Source organism: Callorhinchus milii, unplaced genomic scaffold (assembly GCF_018977255.1).
Source record: "Callorhinchus milii isolate IMCB2004 unplaced genomic scaffold, IMCB_Cmil_1.0 Scaffold11, whole genome shotgun sequence".
Taxonomy (NCBI): domain Eukaryota; kingdom Metazoa; phylum Chordata; class Chondrichthyes; order Chimaeriformes; family Callorhinchidae; genus Callorhinchus; species Callorhinchus milii.
In genome coordinates this window covers 10,269,749-10,287,059 of record NW_024704752.1, presented here as the reverse complement: position 1 = coordinate 10,287,059, position 17,311 = coordinate 10,269,749, and the positions used below count along the sequence as shown (strand labels likewise).

Sequence of the window (17,311 nt, the reverse complement as noted above, 5' to 3'; positions counted from 1 at the left end):
GGCCTTCTGAGCTGATTCATATTAACAAGGATTATTAGTTATTTTTATACATTAACCACTCTTGCTTTTCTCGAGAATCGAACAGTCCAATTTGCCAGGGTTGTAAAGCTTCGTGGCCCGTTCTGTGTGCTGTGTGTTTTCTAATTCCCTGCCACCTCATGACTCGCTGCCAGTATTATCATCTGATCTAACCGGCTTTCATTTTCATACACTCATATGACTAAAACATCCACAAAAGTCAAAATAATTAACCACTGAACCCTCTCTCAGTCACGACAAGGTGGTACAGTTCACTGGCTAAGGCACGGATTGGAAACAATGGTCAAAGTTTAGAGATGAGCTGCACCTGCTCAGGCACAGAGATCGGCTCAAAACCGTTTCGAAATGGCCATGAAGTGCCAGAAGATCACCTGCAAAGCACACGGAGCAGCAAGTCAGCAGAACAGGGAATGGCAAAACCCGAAGCAAGAAAATGGAACCAGACTCTTAAATGGCCATGGAGGGAACCAGGAGAAGGTGGGACACATGGTAGATTTGTTGATTTGTTTTGCTGAAATGCGCATCAATGCTGACTGCCGACAAAACTATGGAGAAGGACAATAAACAAAAGGATGTGGTTAAAATATCTTGCTAAACACACCCCGCCCCCCCCACCTATAAGATCAAAAACGTCAGTACTATAAGCGCATTCGCCCTGCAAGATTCCCATTGATCATAGTCTTGTAAGTACATCTATATCTTCCATGTACTAAATTAAATCGCGTTTCATGTAAATAGATAGAATTCTAAGGATTTTAAATAGAAAGGATACGTTTTGACACACTGAGGATTGTGTATAATGAGTAATTATGTTTCTGTGTCAAGCGAAACACCTAGGTTTTTCAAAGCATTCGACTCCTATTAAATTATCATATTATCAATGCTTCAGAAATGTATACAGGGATGTAATTCAAATAGAGATGTGAATAACATAGCACTTCATAAGAGGGGCTGATCAAAAGTCAAGAAACGGGCATGCATTTAGCTGAATTGCCAAACATGTAAGCTTTGAAAGATGCCTCTCCGTACTGAGTAAAATACATAGTTGTCAGTTGCACATTCAGAATCCTTAGTGTAAATTTTAAATAACTGCTTTGGCAGTTTGGGTGGGAGGCCAATGAAAGGATAGTGAAAGAAAGCGAGAGAGAGAGTGAGATAGAGAAATGAGATGTGAGTTAACAGTTAGTGCCTGGGCTCTAAGGTACGTTTCCCCTTTGCAGGATCAGCCTCTCCCAAGGCCATGAATTCTACCCAAAACGTGTGCCAGGTTGCGGTGAATGAGGAAATCATCCAACTGGTGGTGTACATCCCCACCTTTATCCTCGGGGTGCCTTTCAACCTGATCGCCCTTTTCTTCTTCTGGTTCAAGATCAAAAGGAGAACCGAGTCAGTAATATATATGAGTAACCTGGCGCTGGCCGACATCCTGCTGTTGCTCTCCCTGCCTTTCAAGATGTATTACTCGTCCTCCCGAAAGTGGCCCTTCCACATGGCCTTTTGCTCCTTCGTAGAGTCCCTGTACTTCGTCAACATGTACGGCAGCATCTTCTTCATCTCGGCCATCAGTGTGGATCGCTACCTAGCCATCATCCATCCCCTCCGGGCCAGGGTGTACCGATCTCCCAGGAACTCCGGGCTGGTCTGTCTCGCCATCTGGATGTTCATCTGGCTGGGGAGCATCCCCATCTACAACTTCCACGACTCGCCGGGGTCCAACGGCTCCATCATCTGCTTTCATAAGTTCTCGGACAAATCGTGGAACTTCTGGCTGATCGCCTACGTGGAGTTCTTTGGCTTCGTTACCCCGCTCGCCATCGTGGTCTTCTGCTCGTTCAGCATCATTCGGAAACTTTTGCAGAAACAAATCCCTGTGGCCAGAGAGCACCAGACTGTTGACTCCTGTGTCAGAATTGTCACTGCCAATCTGGTGGTTTTCATATTTTGCTTCGCACCTACCCACCTGGGGATTTTGCTTCAGTTTCTGGTGAGGCGGGACATCATTGGAGAGCATCTCTGTTCGACTCGGCAAAACATCAGTCTGTTTATCCAAACGGCTATGTGCTTAGCCAACGTGAACTGTTGCCTGGATGCAATCTGCTACTATTTCATTGCCAAAGAATTCCGGGACCAGGGCTTACGCACCAGGAAATCCTTGCTTTCCGTATTCACTCTCAATGAAACGAGTGTTTAGCCATCTTCGCCGAGTTATTGCTGGACCTTACTGCGGGGCTTAACCCATCCAATATCGTACTCTCCACTGTTCTTTCCATAAACTGTTTCTGTCCCTTCCAGTTGCCTCTAACCACTTACTGCACAATTCCTACTTGCAGACTCGTTGTTTCTGTTCGGTTCCTGGTGGAAGGTTAGTTCAGTAGTTACAATCAATTTTGGAGTGAATCCTGATGACTGAAAGTTTTGGTCTTAAAGTCTAGTAATATAGTAGAAAATGACGTTTTCTCGCTCGTGAAATCTCAGGGGAATCTGCGGAAGTCACTTAGACCAGTGATAGTACAAGTGTCTAATAATGTGTTAACCCACTATCACCTGTAATTGTTGTGTGTGGATCTATTCAACTGAATGAATGAACGAATGAACTGATCACAGTTGGTTTAGTTGCGGTGTGGATGAGAAGCTGGGAAAAAAAATTAATAGGGAATATTTTAATCTCCATACCTTAGAGCAGGTATCAAAATCAATAAGAGTCCAAATTATTTGTTCAAATGATTGAACTTACTGAAGGGTCTTTCCTCGAACGTTTAATTGGCACAGAATCTGCAGGCGTTAATGCTCCATATGAACCTCCAGCCTTCCTAATTCCGCGTCTTAGCCTCTCCATACACTCTTTTATTCCTGTCTTCCTCATCTATGCAATGCTCTACTATCTTAACGTGGATTTGCAGAGTTTTTAAAAAATATAGATATATGTCTGTGCAAAGCCCAAGTTGTGTAACAACTCACCACAGCTCTTACTCTGAATCCAACTCGACCACTGAACCAAATCTCATCTGATGTTTCTCAAATGCGTTTTTCTCCAAACAAAAAAAAAGGAAGGACATCCTCTGCTTTGAATCTCGTCAAAACGAACTTTTTCAATTGTATTTGAAAACGGGAAGTGTTTGTAACCACTCGTTCAAACCCAATTAAAAAAAAAAAAATCACTTTATTTGAAACGTATGAAAGCTGCAATATTTGCAACTTGAAAGAGTCGATGTTTATTCCAAAATCCCCAAAACGCAGTGTACAATGATAAGCATTCGGTAAAGTAACTGCCTTATCACATGAAAACGTTTCATGCTATTTTCTGGATTAATTGGTTAGTTAATTAATCCATTAGTTTAATTAAATTTACTGCCCTTTGTTGAGCGTCGGTGATACACCAGTTATTACACGTGAAAATATATATTTACTGAAAGATATCTTTACTGCAATCTAACTACCAATCTTTGATTAAATGCATTTATTGTATAAATAGGATTGAAGGGTTAAACTCTTAATATTGCAGAGTTGCGCTGTCAGAATTTACCCGAAGTGGAAGTACCGATCTCACAATAGCAGTTATTATCAAAATAAATTTTGATAATAAATTTCTTTGATTTGATTTGATTTGATTGCTTTTAAGATGAATACCCAACACAGCACAGCATTGCGTTTTCTGTTCTTTTCTCTGCCATTTAGACCTGGGACTTTTGAGCAGAGTCTTTCTTTACCTGTGCTGCAAACTTTGATTTGACAATTTTTTTTGAATTGAATATATTGAGATCCGAACAAAAGAAATGTCGCTGAACCTGACACTGGTTGTGTCCCACAGTTGAGAGACCTGAAGCAAAGTGAAACACAGTGACTGGTGCAAAACGTAGTGCCCAGAGACCAGCAATGCCTTCCTATCTCATTTTACATCACTAATCACCATCACAAACATTTTTTTTTGTTTATGCAGCGAAATTTGGTATTTGCAACTGAAATTCTAAAAATACAAATGAGAAGTGACACTTTGTCGAGAGATCAGCGGGTCCACATATGCATCCTGTCGCCCATTCGTTATTATTGCTGTCACTGGTTCCCTGAACTCTTATGTAACACACATAAACCTTACATGCGGGTAGTTATCTTTTTGGATGAATGATAAAAGGAACAAAAAAAAGTCACTTTGCCTACAAGGAATCGGATCAAAATGACGATCAACTCATTTAGTTGTAAATGAAAAGTTTGATTTTGATCATCAGGTTAGTTGGCAGCTTAGAGAAAATGAGTGCTACTGATGGTGCCAAGGTACTTGTCTTTGACTGATGGCAAACCCACTTCTCCTCCAAAACCAGCGTAGGCGTTCAAAAGGAGAATTATGATTCTGATATCTCACCAGAATTCGTTAAGTTGCACAATAGCACACGAGTTTCATTTGTAAGCACCTTTGATGCAAATTGCAGCAAAGTGCAGGATAGACCAAATGTATCAAGAGATTATTATTTTTTCTCTCTCTCTCTCTCTCTCTCTCAAGTGGACTGTTTTTTTTCCCCTGATATGCTATGATCTTTTACAGGTCAGTTTTTTAGTGAACTTTAAACTCAAATGTGATGAGAGTAACATTCGCTTGGTGTCAAAGATAGAATTTGGAAAGTGAATGCATTTGTTAGTGCCTTATTTCAGGCGATAAATAATTATTGTGCGATTTTAGATGGTTTAAAGAATTTAATGCATTGGACTTAAATATTTCAGTATTAGAATTAAATAATCCTTGCATCTGATATTTCATGGTGGGAAGATGTCTCAAAGTGCTTCACGGCATTTACTCTAAGGTACAGTGACTGTATTTGTAAGTGAACGTGGTAGTCAATTTACGTATAGCAATGTCCAACAAACAACCAAGATGTGAATGTGAACAAACAGCCAAGATGTGAATGAGCAATTTTTTCTCAGGAATCGTTGGCCAGGACACTGAGAGAAACTCCTTTCTTTTTTTTTCGAATAGTGCTATTAACAGGCCACCTGAACAGGCAGACATCAGTTAACATCTTATCTAAAGAACAGCATCTCCAGCATTAATTGAAGTGTGAACCTAGATTCTGACCTCAAACCTGATGTCGGGTTTGAATACTACTAATATATAGCACTTTATCACAACGTTGAGGCATCTCAAAGCACTTCACAGAATATATTGTAAAATGGATTGACTGTGTGTTTTGTGGGCAAAACGCAGCAGCTAATTGCGCACAACAGTATCCCACAAACAGTCGTGGGTTGAGTGACTTATTTTTATTATTATTTTTGGAAGGGGGAAAAGGATTGTTACCCGTGGAAAGTGATCCACCAGTCGATTAACAACCAGGTTCCTACTTACTGCTAGGTAAACAGAGCCGTGTGAAGTAAGGAAATTTGCATAAGATTTTGCCCGGGAACTGAACCTCCGGTCCTCTCCCTTGTGAGGTGAGCACACTAACCACTAAGCTGCAGGACCTGCTTACTCTGAGACAACAATGCAACCAACTGAACCTGATGATGCTGAACTTTGATGAACGTTATGCATGACCAACTCTGTGGGTTATTTCTGTTGTTTTTGAGAAATTACTCAATCTGTACACTCTCATTTCAGTGTCAGTATAGAATTGTACACAAAGAGACAATGTTCCCGCTCCACTCTGCTTCGTTCGGCTTTGATACAATTATTTGCTAAATTTTACTGCAAAGAAAGGTCATTGTGGTGCAACTGCTGTGTGCAATTGGCTACCACATTTCTCCTACAAAATATAGTCAATCCACTTTACAATATAATCTGTGAAGCACTTTGAGATGTCTCATTGATGTGATAAAGCACAAGGATTATAATTGTCACTTTCTAGTAGGAGTTATGAATCAAGTTTTTTATCTCTCAGCACATCCTTAATCCAGCATATATGAACAATTGTAAAATCCCTAACACCGTATAGTAATGGTACTGATAAAGTAATTTGACTATTGACTGGAAATCTGGCAAAATAAAAGCTCAAAAATGAGACTTGTATATCCCAAGAGGTGGTGCAAAATTGTTTCACTCTCTAGTTTGTTGAAGAGTCAAGATAATTTGAGAGCATTCTAGGTTTTGTCTTTAGTAATCATGGGGTGTGTGAGGGGAACAGAAATATCATTAGAACTTGAGTAACTGACTTCTACACCTTACCAGACAAGGACATTGAAGCCTACAGTCTGATTATGTTCATGAAGGGACAGAATGGTTCAGAATGGTTCAGAAAAGAGGAAAGATTGGTAATTATGATTATCAACTATCAAAAATGGGCCAGACATGTTAGGCCTAGTGTGCTTTTTCTGTATTAGAAATTCTTACACTCTTACGTGCATTTCAATGGCATGTTGACAGGGTTTGGGTAGTGGAAGGATGAATTATAGTTAGCTGAATAAGCGCTTAGTCATTTTGACATGTTCTTGTGAATTTGAGTGACTCAGTTTGACACATTCAAATATTTATAAAAGACAATTTCAGTCTGATACATTCAGATCATGATTCAGACAATTCTTTATTTTGTGAGATCTTGTACAAGGGAATGTTTTATTTTGATTCATAATAATCCTTGTATTTGATGCAGTGCCTTATCATGTTATCAAGTCTCATTTATAGTATTTATTGTGATGCGCAGTGGCTGTATAATTGCATATGAATACAGCAGCCAATTTGTACAAAAGTTACCCATAAACAACCATAAGTGAATGACAACTTATATCTAGAGATTTGTTCACCAAGACATGAAAGGGACTCCTTTCTCTTTTTAATTGTGTCATGAGATATTTGAGTTCACCTGAACAGGCAGGCAGGACCTTGGTTTAATGCCTCATCTGAAAGACTGCACTCCCTGACAATGCAGCACTCCCCCAGTATTGCATTAGAGTGTCAGCCTAGACGATGAGCCCAAAGTCCCAACATGAAATGTGAGGCTTAAATACACAATGTTCTGACTCAGAGGCAAGATGGCTATCAACTGAGATAGTTGATCTTTGGTCCTTCCAGTACTGTTATGAGCTGTCTTTTATATTTCTGTATGTTGCTAATATTGCTAATTCATCTACTAAAATGCTTTGCAAAAGTGAGCTCATACTAATATTTTTTGCATTTTATGGCATGTGTACATTTTGATATAAAAATATGAAGTGGTAAGGAACAGCCCATCACTTTCTCCAGGTGTAGTGAAGGGAAAGGCTTTATTTGATCCTGATCTATAGCCAGATCTCACAGCTGGAGTTCTTTTGTGCAAAGTCCTGGGCTTTCACTCCTGATTCTCCTAGGTCATTGCAACGCAGATCCAGTAATTGGAGTGTCTTATTCACTGTAAGAACCCACATCAGATCTTCATAGCATGCAGTGGTCAAACCATTACCTGTCAACCTGCAAACGCAAAAACACAAACACTTGTTAGCTCAGTGGGTTATTTCGTGACCCACCCCACAAATTAATATTTTATCACCAGTACTAGTGAAATTGAGGTCTACCTGCAGAGGAAATATAGAGATAAAGAGTGAAAACACATTCTCTTAAATTCTCCTTTTCGTCTTCTTATGATTATCATAACCTTGTCCCTTAGTCACTAACTCCCCTGCAAGTAGAAACAGCTTCTTCCTATTTACCCTGTCAGAACCCTTCAGCCTTGGCCTGTGAGGGAAGGGCACTTGTAATGAACCATAAACAGGAAATGTGGGTGTATGGTGAAGTTTATTACAGCAGGGTCTGGGCAGCATTTATTCTGCTCTCATGCTAAAACATTTTCTAGTTGTTTCCAGGAGTGCGATTGAACATAGAGCTTGTTCTGAGATCCAGAGCAGACTCTGCACTGAGTCTGGCTGAATGGCCTGCTGCACTGTAAAGTTTTATGATTCTAGAATGAGTTACTTTGAAAATAGAGACTTCAAGCGATTTACATTGAGGATAACACGTTGGAATGAAGATGAATAAAGTAGCTTACCTGAGTTCCTGTATCATGTAGGTCGGCTTTCTCAGTGCCTCAAAAAGCAGTTTAACTCCTTCATCCTGCAGGTTGTTGCTGGCCAGGTTAACTTCTATTAAGGTGGAGCTGGCAATGAGACCATCGGCAAGATCCCGGCAACAGACTGCTGTGAGTCCATTGCGGTACAGTCTACAGCAAGAAAAGAAACACCAATGAGACAACACAGGCTAAATCTGTAAATTGTCACAAGTGACTCTGTGCCTCCTTGGACACCTGGTTCATCCTACCACTTGCATTCTAAAAGCGGAGAGAATGGTGGTTGTACAGTTACTGTCTGGAAAAATAAATGGTTTCATTTTCACACACCTAGCCAAGGGAGAAGGAGAGAGGCCACACTCATATGAATTTACCAATAATAATAATTCTCAATTTGATATAGCAGTTCACAGGGTGTATTGTAAAGACTATATACCTTGTGAACAAATGTGGCAGCCAATTTGCACTCACCAATATTCTACAAACAGCCCTGAGATGAATGACCGAATTTATCTGGAGGATTGTTGCCCAGGATACCAGGAGAAATTCCTTTCTCTTTTCGAACTGTGCTGTGGAGTCTTTAATGTTCCCTGAACAGGCAGATCAAAGAATTGTAACAAAATGGATTTCTGATGTGGAATAGTTTCCAAACAATTTCAGGTACAGGATCAGGAATGTGTGCTTGAGATCAAACAAGGAGGTGTGTGTAGAGTGTTTACTTGTGGTGGGCTTAACAGAACAGAAAATGATTTAGCACAAGAAAACTTATCAACAAACCACCTTACCTTACCAATCAGCCAGCACTCAGTGATGTTAGATCAAGGGTGGCGGCTCCCAGATTACAAGGATTGCCAGCTATACTTTTACCGGCAGAGTTAACTGTTTGCATTTTGGAGACAGTGCTTGTACCTTTGTTTGTGTAACTGGCATTAAATCTCCTGACAACAAACGGAAAACCAAAGAGCTACCATACTGCATGACTGTCAAAACACTTTTTTCTGAGCTTTAATTCCTCTGACGCATTACTTTATCTATAAATGTTTACTCACCCTATCCTTTTTCTGCCCTAAATCTATTCTAGGAAATACCTACACTCCCAGGTACTACTCTGTGATGCAATGGCACTGAACTGAAATAGATTTTAAATACTGTTTTACATATTTTCAGATAGCTACCCAACGTACAAAACTCTAGGAGAATACAGTAAATCCAACTGAAATACATGTCTGTCCCAGTTGGAAATGTGAGTCAACAGTTAAGTTTCTACATCAGGGCATGGCGAGCTACACTGCATGGATGTAGAACAGTATTCGTACTGCATAACTGTTCTCGTGGAGTCCTGTAGCTCAGTGGTTAGAGCACTCGCTTTGCAAGAGAGAGACCTGAGTTCAATTCCAGGCAGAGGGCGAAACCTTGGGCAAGTTTCCTTACTCCACACAGAGCCTAATAATAATCCCTCCAAAACCCAAAACAATAATAAATTGGTCATTTTCAATCTACGACTGTTTGTGGGACATTGCTGTGCGCAATTGGCTGCCGCGTTCGCCCACAAATATACAGTCAATTCACTTTACAGTGTGTTCTGTGAAGCGCTTTGGGACGTCCTCCCGAAGTGAAAAGCGCTATATCAAATGCAAGGATTATTATTATTATTATAACAGGCTTTTTATCTAGAATAATACACTACTATGTAGCATGGCATAGAATCAGGTCAGTCTCTAATACTCTGAGCATGTAGCGGATCTAGAACATGAGAGAACATTGATTGGAATAAATATTGGATGCCAGAGCATGAATAAAAGGGAACATTTCAATCATAGAAATCTAAAATGTCCATTAACCACTTCATTTGTTAAATCCCAATATTCTAGACCTTTCACATTTTCACACATGACGTTTTGCTATTTACCCAAGAGTTTCGAGTTTGCAGTTGGGGTTTACGAGTGCTGCAGACAGTGACTGTAATCCCACATCTCCAATGTTATTGAAGCCCAGCTCCATTTCGATCAGGCTTTGCTTTGTTCTGAGCATGGAGGCAATCGTCTCACAGCAGGCATCTGTTAAACCAGTGTGATGCAGTCTGGAAAGTGCATAATCTGAAAACTCAGTAACACAGGTAGGACGTGGAACCATAGGATGTATAATATAATTTAGAGAAAAAGAACAGTAAAAAACCAAATAGAAATACCAAAAAGGAGAATTGTGCAAGTGAGGCAGAATCATGAAATCTTAAATTGTTGATTTCTACTGATGGTTTAACAAGTGAATAAATATTGGAAGAACAGCAGAAGACTCTATTTCCACATTTTCCACAACGATTTCACATCACATCTCATTGCATGCATAAGAACAGATGAATCTTTGGGAAAGTCCATACTTCCCACACAGATCAGATACAATCAGATATATGGAGAACATATAAGAACAACAGAGGGGAATTGCCTACCTCAGGTTTTCAATTTTACAGCCACTGTTCCTAATCGCATCACAAAGTTGTTCCACACCCAGGTCACCTATCTTATTGTCTCCAAGATCCAAGCTTCTCAGTGTTTGATTGACTTTTAGCGCCTCTGACAGTGTGGTGCAGCAGCACTCTGTGAGTTCATTGCCCCACAACCTGCAGAAGTCAGAATTGCTGTGAGTAGAGAAACAATTGCAAAAATCTACAGAGATCAGAGCAATTGTAAATAGGGGGAATGATCGTGAAAAACTAGAGATCAGAGACATTGTAAATAGGAAAGAAAATATTTCAGTTAGCACAGAGATCATATAGTAATGATATACAGAGATCAGGCACCCTGCAAATATGGGGAAAGGAACGTACAACCATTTACAAAGAGCAATATAAAAGCGCACTGTTCACCAACCCGAGAGCTTGTATCTCACAGTCAGAGTCTTTCAGAGCATTTGAAAGCTGTGCGACCCCTGAATCACTCAGCTTGTTGTATGCCAGGTCGAAATCCTTCAGGATTGGGTTTGTCTTTAAAATGGAGATGAGGTCTGCACAACACTCCTCGGTCAGATCATTGCTGGACAGCCTGCACACAGGAAGGACACCAAGACGTTTGTGAAGAGTAACATCTATATCCTAGATTTGAAACTTTGTGACCAACTTTAAAACTAACTCTGCGTCTTCTGTCCTCAACGTGCCAACCATCAACAATGCATCACAGCTTTTTTTGGGGGGGTCAGCTGGATGTCTAATACCTGCGGAAACCCATCACCATGCTTAAGAATATCCAAAACAAACTGAGAATTCCATGCATCTCATCTACACATGGAAATTTCAGCGATAGCTTTTGGAATGGACTGTGCCCTCTCTCCCTGGAGGGACACATCCTGCTTACCTAATTCTGAAAAGTATTAGGCACAGGTTGGGCAAGAGCCAAAGCTTGGGAACCCCCAGAGGGTGCATTGGGGTACTGCTAGAGTCTAACCAGTTTAAATCGCATTGAGAGCAAAAACTTGAAAGGAGATTATTGGGTTCTTGAGGGAGGAGATGAGCATCTTTTAGTGCTTTGTAATGATTGCGTATTATTATTTTATGGTTCAGGGGAAGAGAGAGCAGTTTTGTAACTACTTGAATGGAGTGACAGTGCTAGCAAATATCCCTGTCAGATTCCTGTTCATGAGTATATATCACCACCTTGTGGCCGACCACAACAAGCATCTGTTAGATTTTAACAACACATCAGAACATACAGGACCCAGAGATAATGCTGACACACATCATCTCTCTTTTGTATTAGTAATTATTTTTCAGCCATGATTCCGCAAGGACGACTTTTTCCTTGTTCTTGACAATCCCCTTATGAGACACGGACACCTGAGCGAAAAAAATAACATGCTAGCCTCCTCTAGGCCAAAGTTTAGGTAGGCTATCAGTTTATTATTTGTACTTCAATTTCAATAAAACAGGTGTATTTATTGAAACTTTATCCATGAAATATTTCCAGCTGTAGCTCATCAGCACTGCCTAGTGTTCATTGTTGTGAAGGATTTACTTACACAAGTTTTTCCAGTCTACAGCTTGAACTCATCAGTGCCGCAGATAGTTTCCTCAGCCCAGAATTTCCGAGTGAATTATTGGTAAGGCTAAAGCATGAATCATACAAAAGTTAAATTAGTTGCTTGGTTAGGAGTGAAGCTTCATTAGCTCTGGGAGGAACATTAACTATCTAGGAATGAGAGATTACTTCAACTGAGTTCTCTTTCACTGCAGTGAATGAGTCCACTCAGCTGAATCCAATTCATCTTCTGATATAATTGTTTGGTTGGCATTGGTTTGATACCAGCGCTGCGTTTGAATGGTGTGCTGCCGTGAGGTGTTACAAGATTGCAGGTCTGGAAACCCCACACAGGAGTGCATAAGCTAAAGCAGTGTATCGATGGACATTGTAGTTGTACGATATCAACCTGTTCGCTCCCTCCGCTCGGTGGGCACTGGCCTGTTCCATGTCCCCCGCCTTGCTTACCCCACCATTGGTGGTTGGGCCTTCAGCTTTTCTGCCTCCATTCTCTGGAACTCCATTCCAGAATCTCTCCTCTCACCCCCTCGCTTGCCTCCTTCAAGGCCCGTCTCAAGACCTTCCTCTTTGACTAAGCCTTCAGCCACCTTCCCAACCCCACCGCCCCCCCCCCCCCAACCCTCCACAGCTCTTGATTCCAACCCCCAGCTCAGGTGCACCCCCTGCCTACACAACGCCTTGCGATGTCCTTCCAACAAGAAAGGTATAATAAATGCAATTTGTTGCTGTTTTTGTTGTTCTAACTACAGCGTGTGGTGCAGCAGTTTTATTGCTACCATCAATAATAATCATATGCAATCATCTTGTCCAGCTGGTCTTGCTGTAGGTGCCAATTCTAAATCGCAAGGAAATCAGTAATGTTAGGCTGTGTGTTTGAAACTTTTCTGAATCACATGCACTTTGCCAGGCCTTATTTATATTGTGTTTTATAACTGTGGTATATTCTGGTGCTGGCCCTTTTTCCTTTGTTGTAAACTCCTCCAGTGTGCTAAGCTGTACAAAGACTTACTGCTCTAAAGTGCATCTTACCATAATTCTTTGATCTGGTTTTTGCTGGAAAGAAGAAGAGCACTGATAGAACTGATCATTTCAGGGTCCATGATGCTCGCTGTTAATCTGCAATTACAAAAACAGCGTCAATTACTCATTGTTTATGGTATCAGAAAAAAATGTCAAGGTTTGAGTTTCCCGAAAATATTTCTGCTCTGGGAATGTGAAATGCGAGATGTACACACGTGCGTTATACATTGCACAGGTGTCATCCTCCCACCAGCACTCTAGTCAGAAGGTTGTGGGTTCAATTCTTAGGTCAGGACTTTGAGTTTATCGTCCAGACTCACACTTCAATGTAATGTTGGTTGCATTATCGCAGGTGCTGTACCTTGGATAAAATGTTTGATATTAATTAAACTCGTATCAATTTGCCCATCCTTCCCAGCAGCAGAAGGGCCAATAGGCAAGAGAACTAAAATGATACACCACGAATTGAAGGACTACTTACGTTATATTTTGGAAGAACTTGATAACTGGCAGGAGTCTTTTTAACCCATCTGCGGATGTTCTGTACATTGATAAGTCAAATTCTTTCCTTTCCCCATCTGACATTTGCAAGACAAAAGCGAGGGCTGAATAGTCTGCAAGCGAGAGCTTCTGGGATGAGAGCACTCCATAGTCTAGAGACTGTTGGATCTCATTGATGACTGACTTCTCCTTCAGCTCGCTTAAACAGTAGAAGATGTTGATGCACCTCTCCGCAGGGATGTCTGATTGAAGTACCTCCTTCATGTAGTTGACAGTCTGGAGCAGATCATCTTTCCTCTCATCTTCGTGCGTTAAGAGTCCTTGGAGACATTTTTGGATTTGTTTTCTTCCCAGCCCACATAGGAATCGGAGGAAGAAGTCCATGTGGCCAGTGGGGCTCCTGACCACCTTGTTGCAGGCATCCCTACACACCTGAAAGAAGCTTGGAGCTGAAAAGATGCCCCAGAACCTCTGGAGCAAACCAGCAGCAAACATGTTTCTCCCTTCGTTGTGATAGGAAACAAAAACGTACAAAGCAGCAAAGAATTCCTGAACTGTGGCATGGATGAAGGAATAGACCTTCCTGTCTGAGAGAAGGGTGTACTCAATGCAGTGTTCCTTACAGAACGCCCCACAAACAGATGTGATGTCAATGTTGAACAATTTCAGATCTTTCTCGTAAAACACAAAGGTTTGGGAGCAAAGGTAGTGGAATGCCAGCTTTCCTAGATTGAGTATCGCTTCCTGGTTTGACAGCAACAATGTGTGGCTCTTTTCAATTCTCTCCTTTCCATGGCCACGGTGCTCGTGGTGATATGTCACCATGACCACTAGAAAGTTGGCATAAACTTCGGTTACTGACTCACCTCGAAACATTTTGGCACGAGGAGACTTGAATACATGCTCTAAAACTGTAGCCAATATCCAGCAAAAAGCAGGGACGCAGCACATGACAAAAAGGTTCCTTTGTTTCTTCACTACTGCTATGATTTTCTTGGCCAGATGTCTGTCTTCGCATTTCCTTCGGAAGTATTGTTCCTTTTCTTCATCGTTAAACCCATGGATTTCCGTCACTCTGTCAATGGAACCGGATGGGATCCAGTACTTTGCCAATGGCCGGGTGGTGATCCAGATGGATGCAGAAGAAAGCAGCTTGCCTTCGATCAAGTTTGTCAACAATGATTGGAGAGGAACTGCTTCTGCTACATTGGAGCAAATTGGATTCCTTCGAAAATCCAGAGAAAAAAGACTTTCGTCCAGCCCATCAAAGATGAATAGGGACCTGGTTGACTCATCAGCAAAAATATCTTTCAAATGTTTCATACATGGGTAATATTGTTCTACTAGCTGGATCAGACTGATCCGGTTTTCTGAAATCAGATTGAGTTCACAGAAGGGAAAGGCAAATACGAAATGAAATTCCTCATGAGCGTGGCTCATTGCCCAGTCGAGAATGAACTTCCGAACAGAAACGGTTTTGCCAATACCCGCAATTCCTCTAGTAACAACCACCCTCGGTTTCACTTTGCCGGGCAAGACTTTGAAGATTTCTTGTTGCTTAATCAAATCAGAAAGCAGTCGCTCATGGCTAGGGGATCCCGAGCTGATCTCAGCTAGTTCGTGCTCATAGTAGACCTCGCGTTCGCCCTCCGTGATCCGAAGCTGTGTGAACCTCTTATTGAGACACACACGCTCCCCTGCTTTCGCTGTGTATTCGGTCATGTATTCAAGGCGTTCCTTCAGAACTTTTTTCAGATCCTTTGTGATTTGGCAACGCAAATCTGCAAATAGAACGGATGAATAGTTAAGCATATAAAATATGCCCTTTTGAATGATTCAAAAANCTTTTAGCTATCTCATGTACCGTTGTGGTCTCATGCAGAATGTATAGCTTTCCCCGATGGACATTACTATAATAAGGTCATGTAAAATTAGAGTTAATGTTAAGCTTGCATTGTAATGATTCGCATTAACTATAACAGAAAATTGGAATTGTGTTCAGTTAACATTGTTCTATTTGATTTATGTATTTGAAAAAAATGTATTGTTACAAAGTATGTTAATGTTTTAGAGATGTATTTCTTCCGTTTGGAGGTAGAGTACATTAGCTACTAAGTGAAGCTACTTTCATTATCTCAATAATGAATGCAGAGTGCATTTGCAGTCCGTAAGATTTCTGGCTGGTATGCTGACTTACTTGAAATATTAGGGGTATCAGAACTATTATGGCAAGTACCATCTGGAAGAAAACCAAAAAGAAAATGTTCACATTAAATTCAGACAAAGAGTGGGTAAATAATAATAATCCTTACATTTGATATGTGCCTTTCACGTCACAAACACATCTCTAAATGCTTCACAGGAATTCCTGTAAAGTGGTGACTGAGCATTTTATAAGTGAGAGTCAAGATAATGCTAAGCTTCGGTTTTAAAAATTTGACAAATAGAAGAGGAAGCAACTGAATTATAAATAATAATTAACCCTTTCATCTGATACAGTACTTTGTCACATCACCAAAACGTCTCAAAGTATCTTCACAAGATTTGCAGTAAAGTGTAGTGACCACCTATTTGTAAGTGAACGCAATAGCCAACTTGGGCACAGCAAAATCCCACAAACAGCCATAAAATGAATGATTGCTTTTATCTGAGGGATTGCTCTCCCGGCACTACATTGGAATGTCAACCTAGACTATGAGTTCCATATTGTCGAGGTGCTGGAAAAGAATGAGTTAGAATATCAAAAGGCGTGAGCTTGACAATCTCTGTTTATTTCGTAGACGATTGCGGTTATATTTGTTTTGAAATAGCCATTTGTTTTGAGCTCTCGGAGATGCTACCCCTCGTAAAGAGTGCTATTTCAACACAAGTTGTTGTGGTTGTAGATTCGGAAATCTGACTTCTAATCTACAAAGTAATAATAAACCAAAATAAATGACAATTTACTTTAGTGCATGAACAACTTACCCCGTTGCCATTGGTTACCAGAAATCCCCACGTTTATTGTGATGGGCATGCAGTCAACAATGGAGTTCTCAATCACTGGTGAGATGATGTTAGACTTCATTTCCGCCTTTACTGACATTTCTCGTGTTGCATTTCTCTCTGGAGGAATCAAATTTTTAGATTCAATTGTTTTATTTATTTTGAGAGAACGGATTTTGTGCTCGATAAATAGAGACAAGGTCTGGGAACAGAAAATACTTTTTTACTCTGCACTCATTTTTCTTATGAGAAATCCCAGGTCAGGTTCAAAATGGGTTAGGTACAGCATAAGCCACCTCACAGGCTTGATGCAGGATAAAGCTCCCAATTCTGTGCCAGCCATAACTTTACAGCAGCAACCCCTAAAGCACATTTCCATTTCAACTGTAGTCTTTAAGAAACTGTCAACTTAGCTACAGCAAGTGTTACATTTTGCAGATCTTCTGTGATAAGGGTTTTGCCAGAGTGCAGGGAAACACTGAAACGATTCAATCCCTTTCAGTCCATCAGTAAAATAATAATAATCCTTGCACATGCTATTGTGCCTTTCACATCAGGAAGATGTCTCGAGGTGCTTCACTGGATTTACTGCAAATAGTTGCTGTGTACTTTCTAGGCAAGTGTGGCAGCCAGTTTGTAACCCGATTTGAAAGGATAGGGTGCTAAACCACTCAGTGTCCCAGTCATCTTTTTTTAATCTGTTTCCCAATTCAAAAGGCTCACCTCTTGCCATGGTGATCAGCTTTGGTTAATCTCTTCAGTCGCCAAGATTGAACG

The 17,311-nt window shown here is 40.8% G+C and overlaps 2 protein-coding genes across 2 annotated transcripts; one reads left to right on the top strand and one right to left on the bottom strand.

Moving 5' to 3' along the window:
* Positions 1-335: 335 nt before the first annotated feature.
* Positions 336-2,230, top strand: LOC103176201 (G-protein coupled receptor 55-like). Its single transcript, XM_007889609.1, has 2 exons — positions 336-516; positions 1,260-2,230. The coding sequence occupies exons 1-2, from the start codon at positions 336-338 to the stop codon at positions 2,228-2,230; spliced, it is 1,152 nt and encodes a 383-aa protein (XP_007887800.1).
* Positions 2,231-6,961: 4,731 nt separating this feature from the next.
* LOC103176200 (NACHT, LRR and PYD domains-containing protein 3-like) lies at positions 6,962-17,303 on the bottom strand. The gene is made up of 11 exons (XM_007889608.2): positions 17,258-17,303; positions 16,517-16,654; positions 15,747-15,788; positions 13,530-15,330; positions 13,058-13,144; positions 12,009-12,095; positions 10,868-11,038; positions 10,447-10,617; positions 9,910-10,080; positions 7,983-8,153; positions 6,962-7,408 (listed from the first exon to the last, which is right to left on the bottom strand). Exons 1-11 carry the CDS (start codon positions 17,265-17,267, stop codon positions 7,240-7,242), a joined length of 3,018 nt encoding a protein of 1,005 aa, XP_007887799.1. The 5' UTR covers positions 17,268-17,303; the 3' UTR covers positions 6,962-7,239.
* Positions 17,304-17,311: the final 8 nt, after the last annotated feature.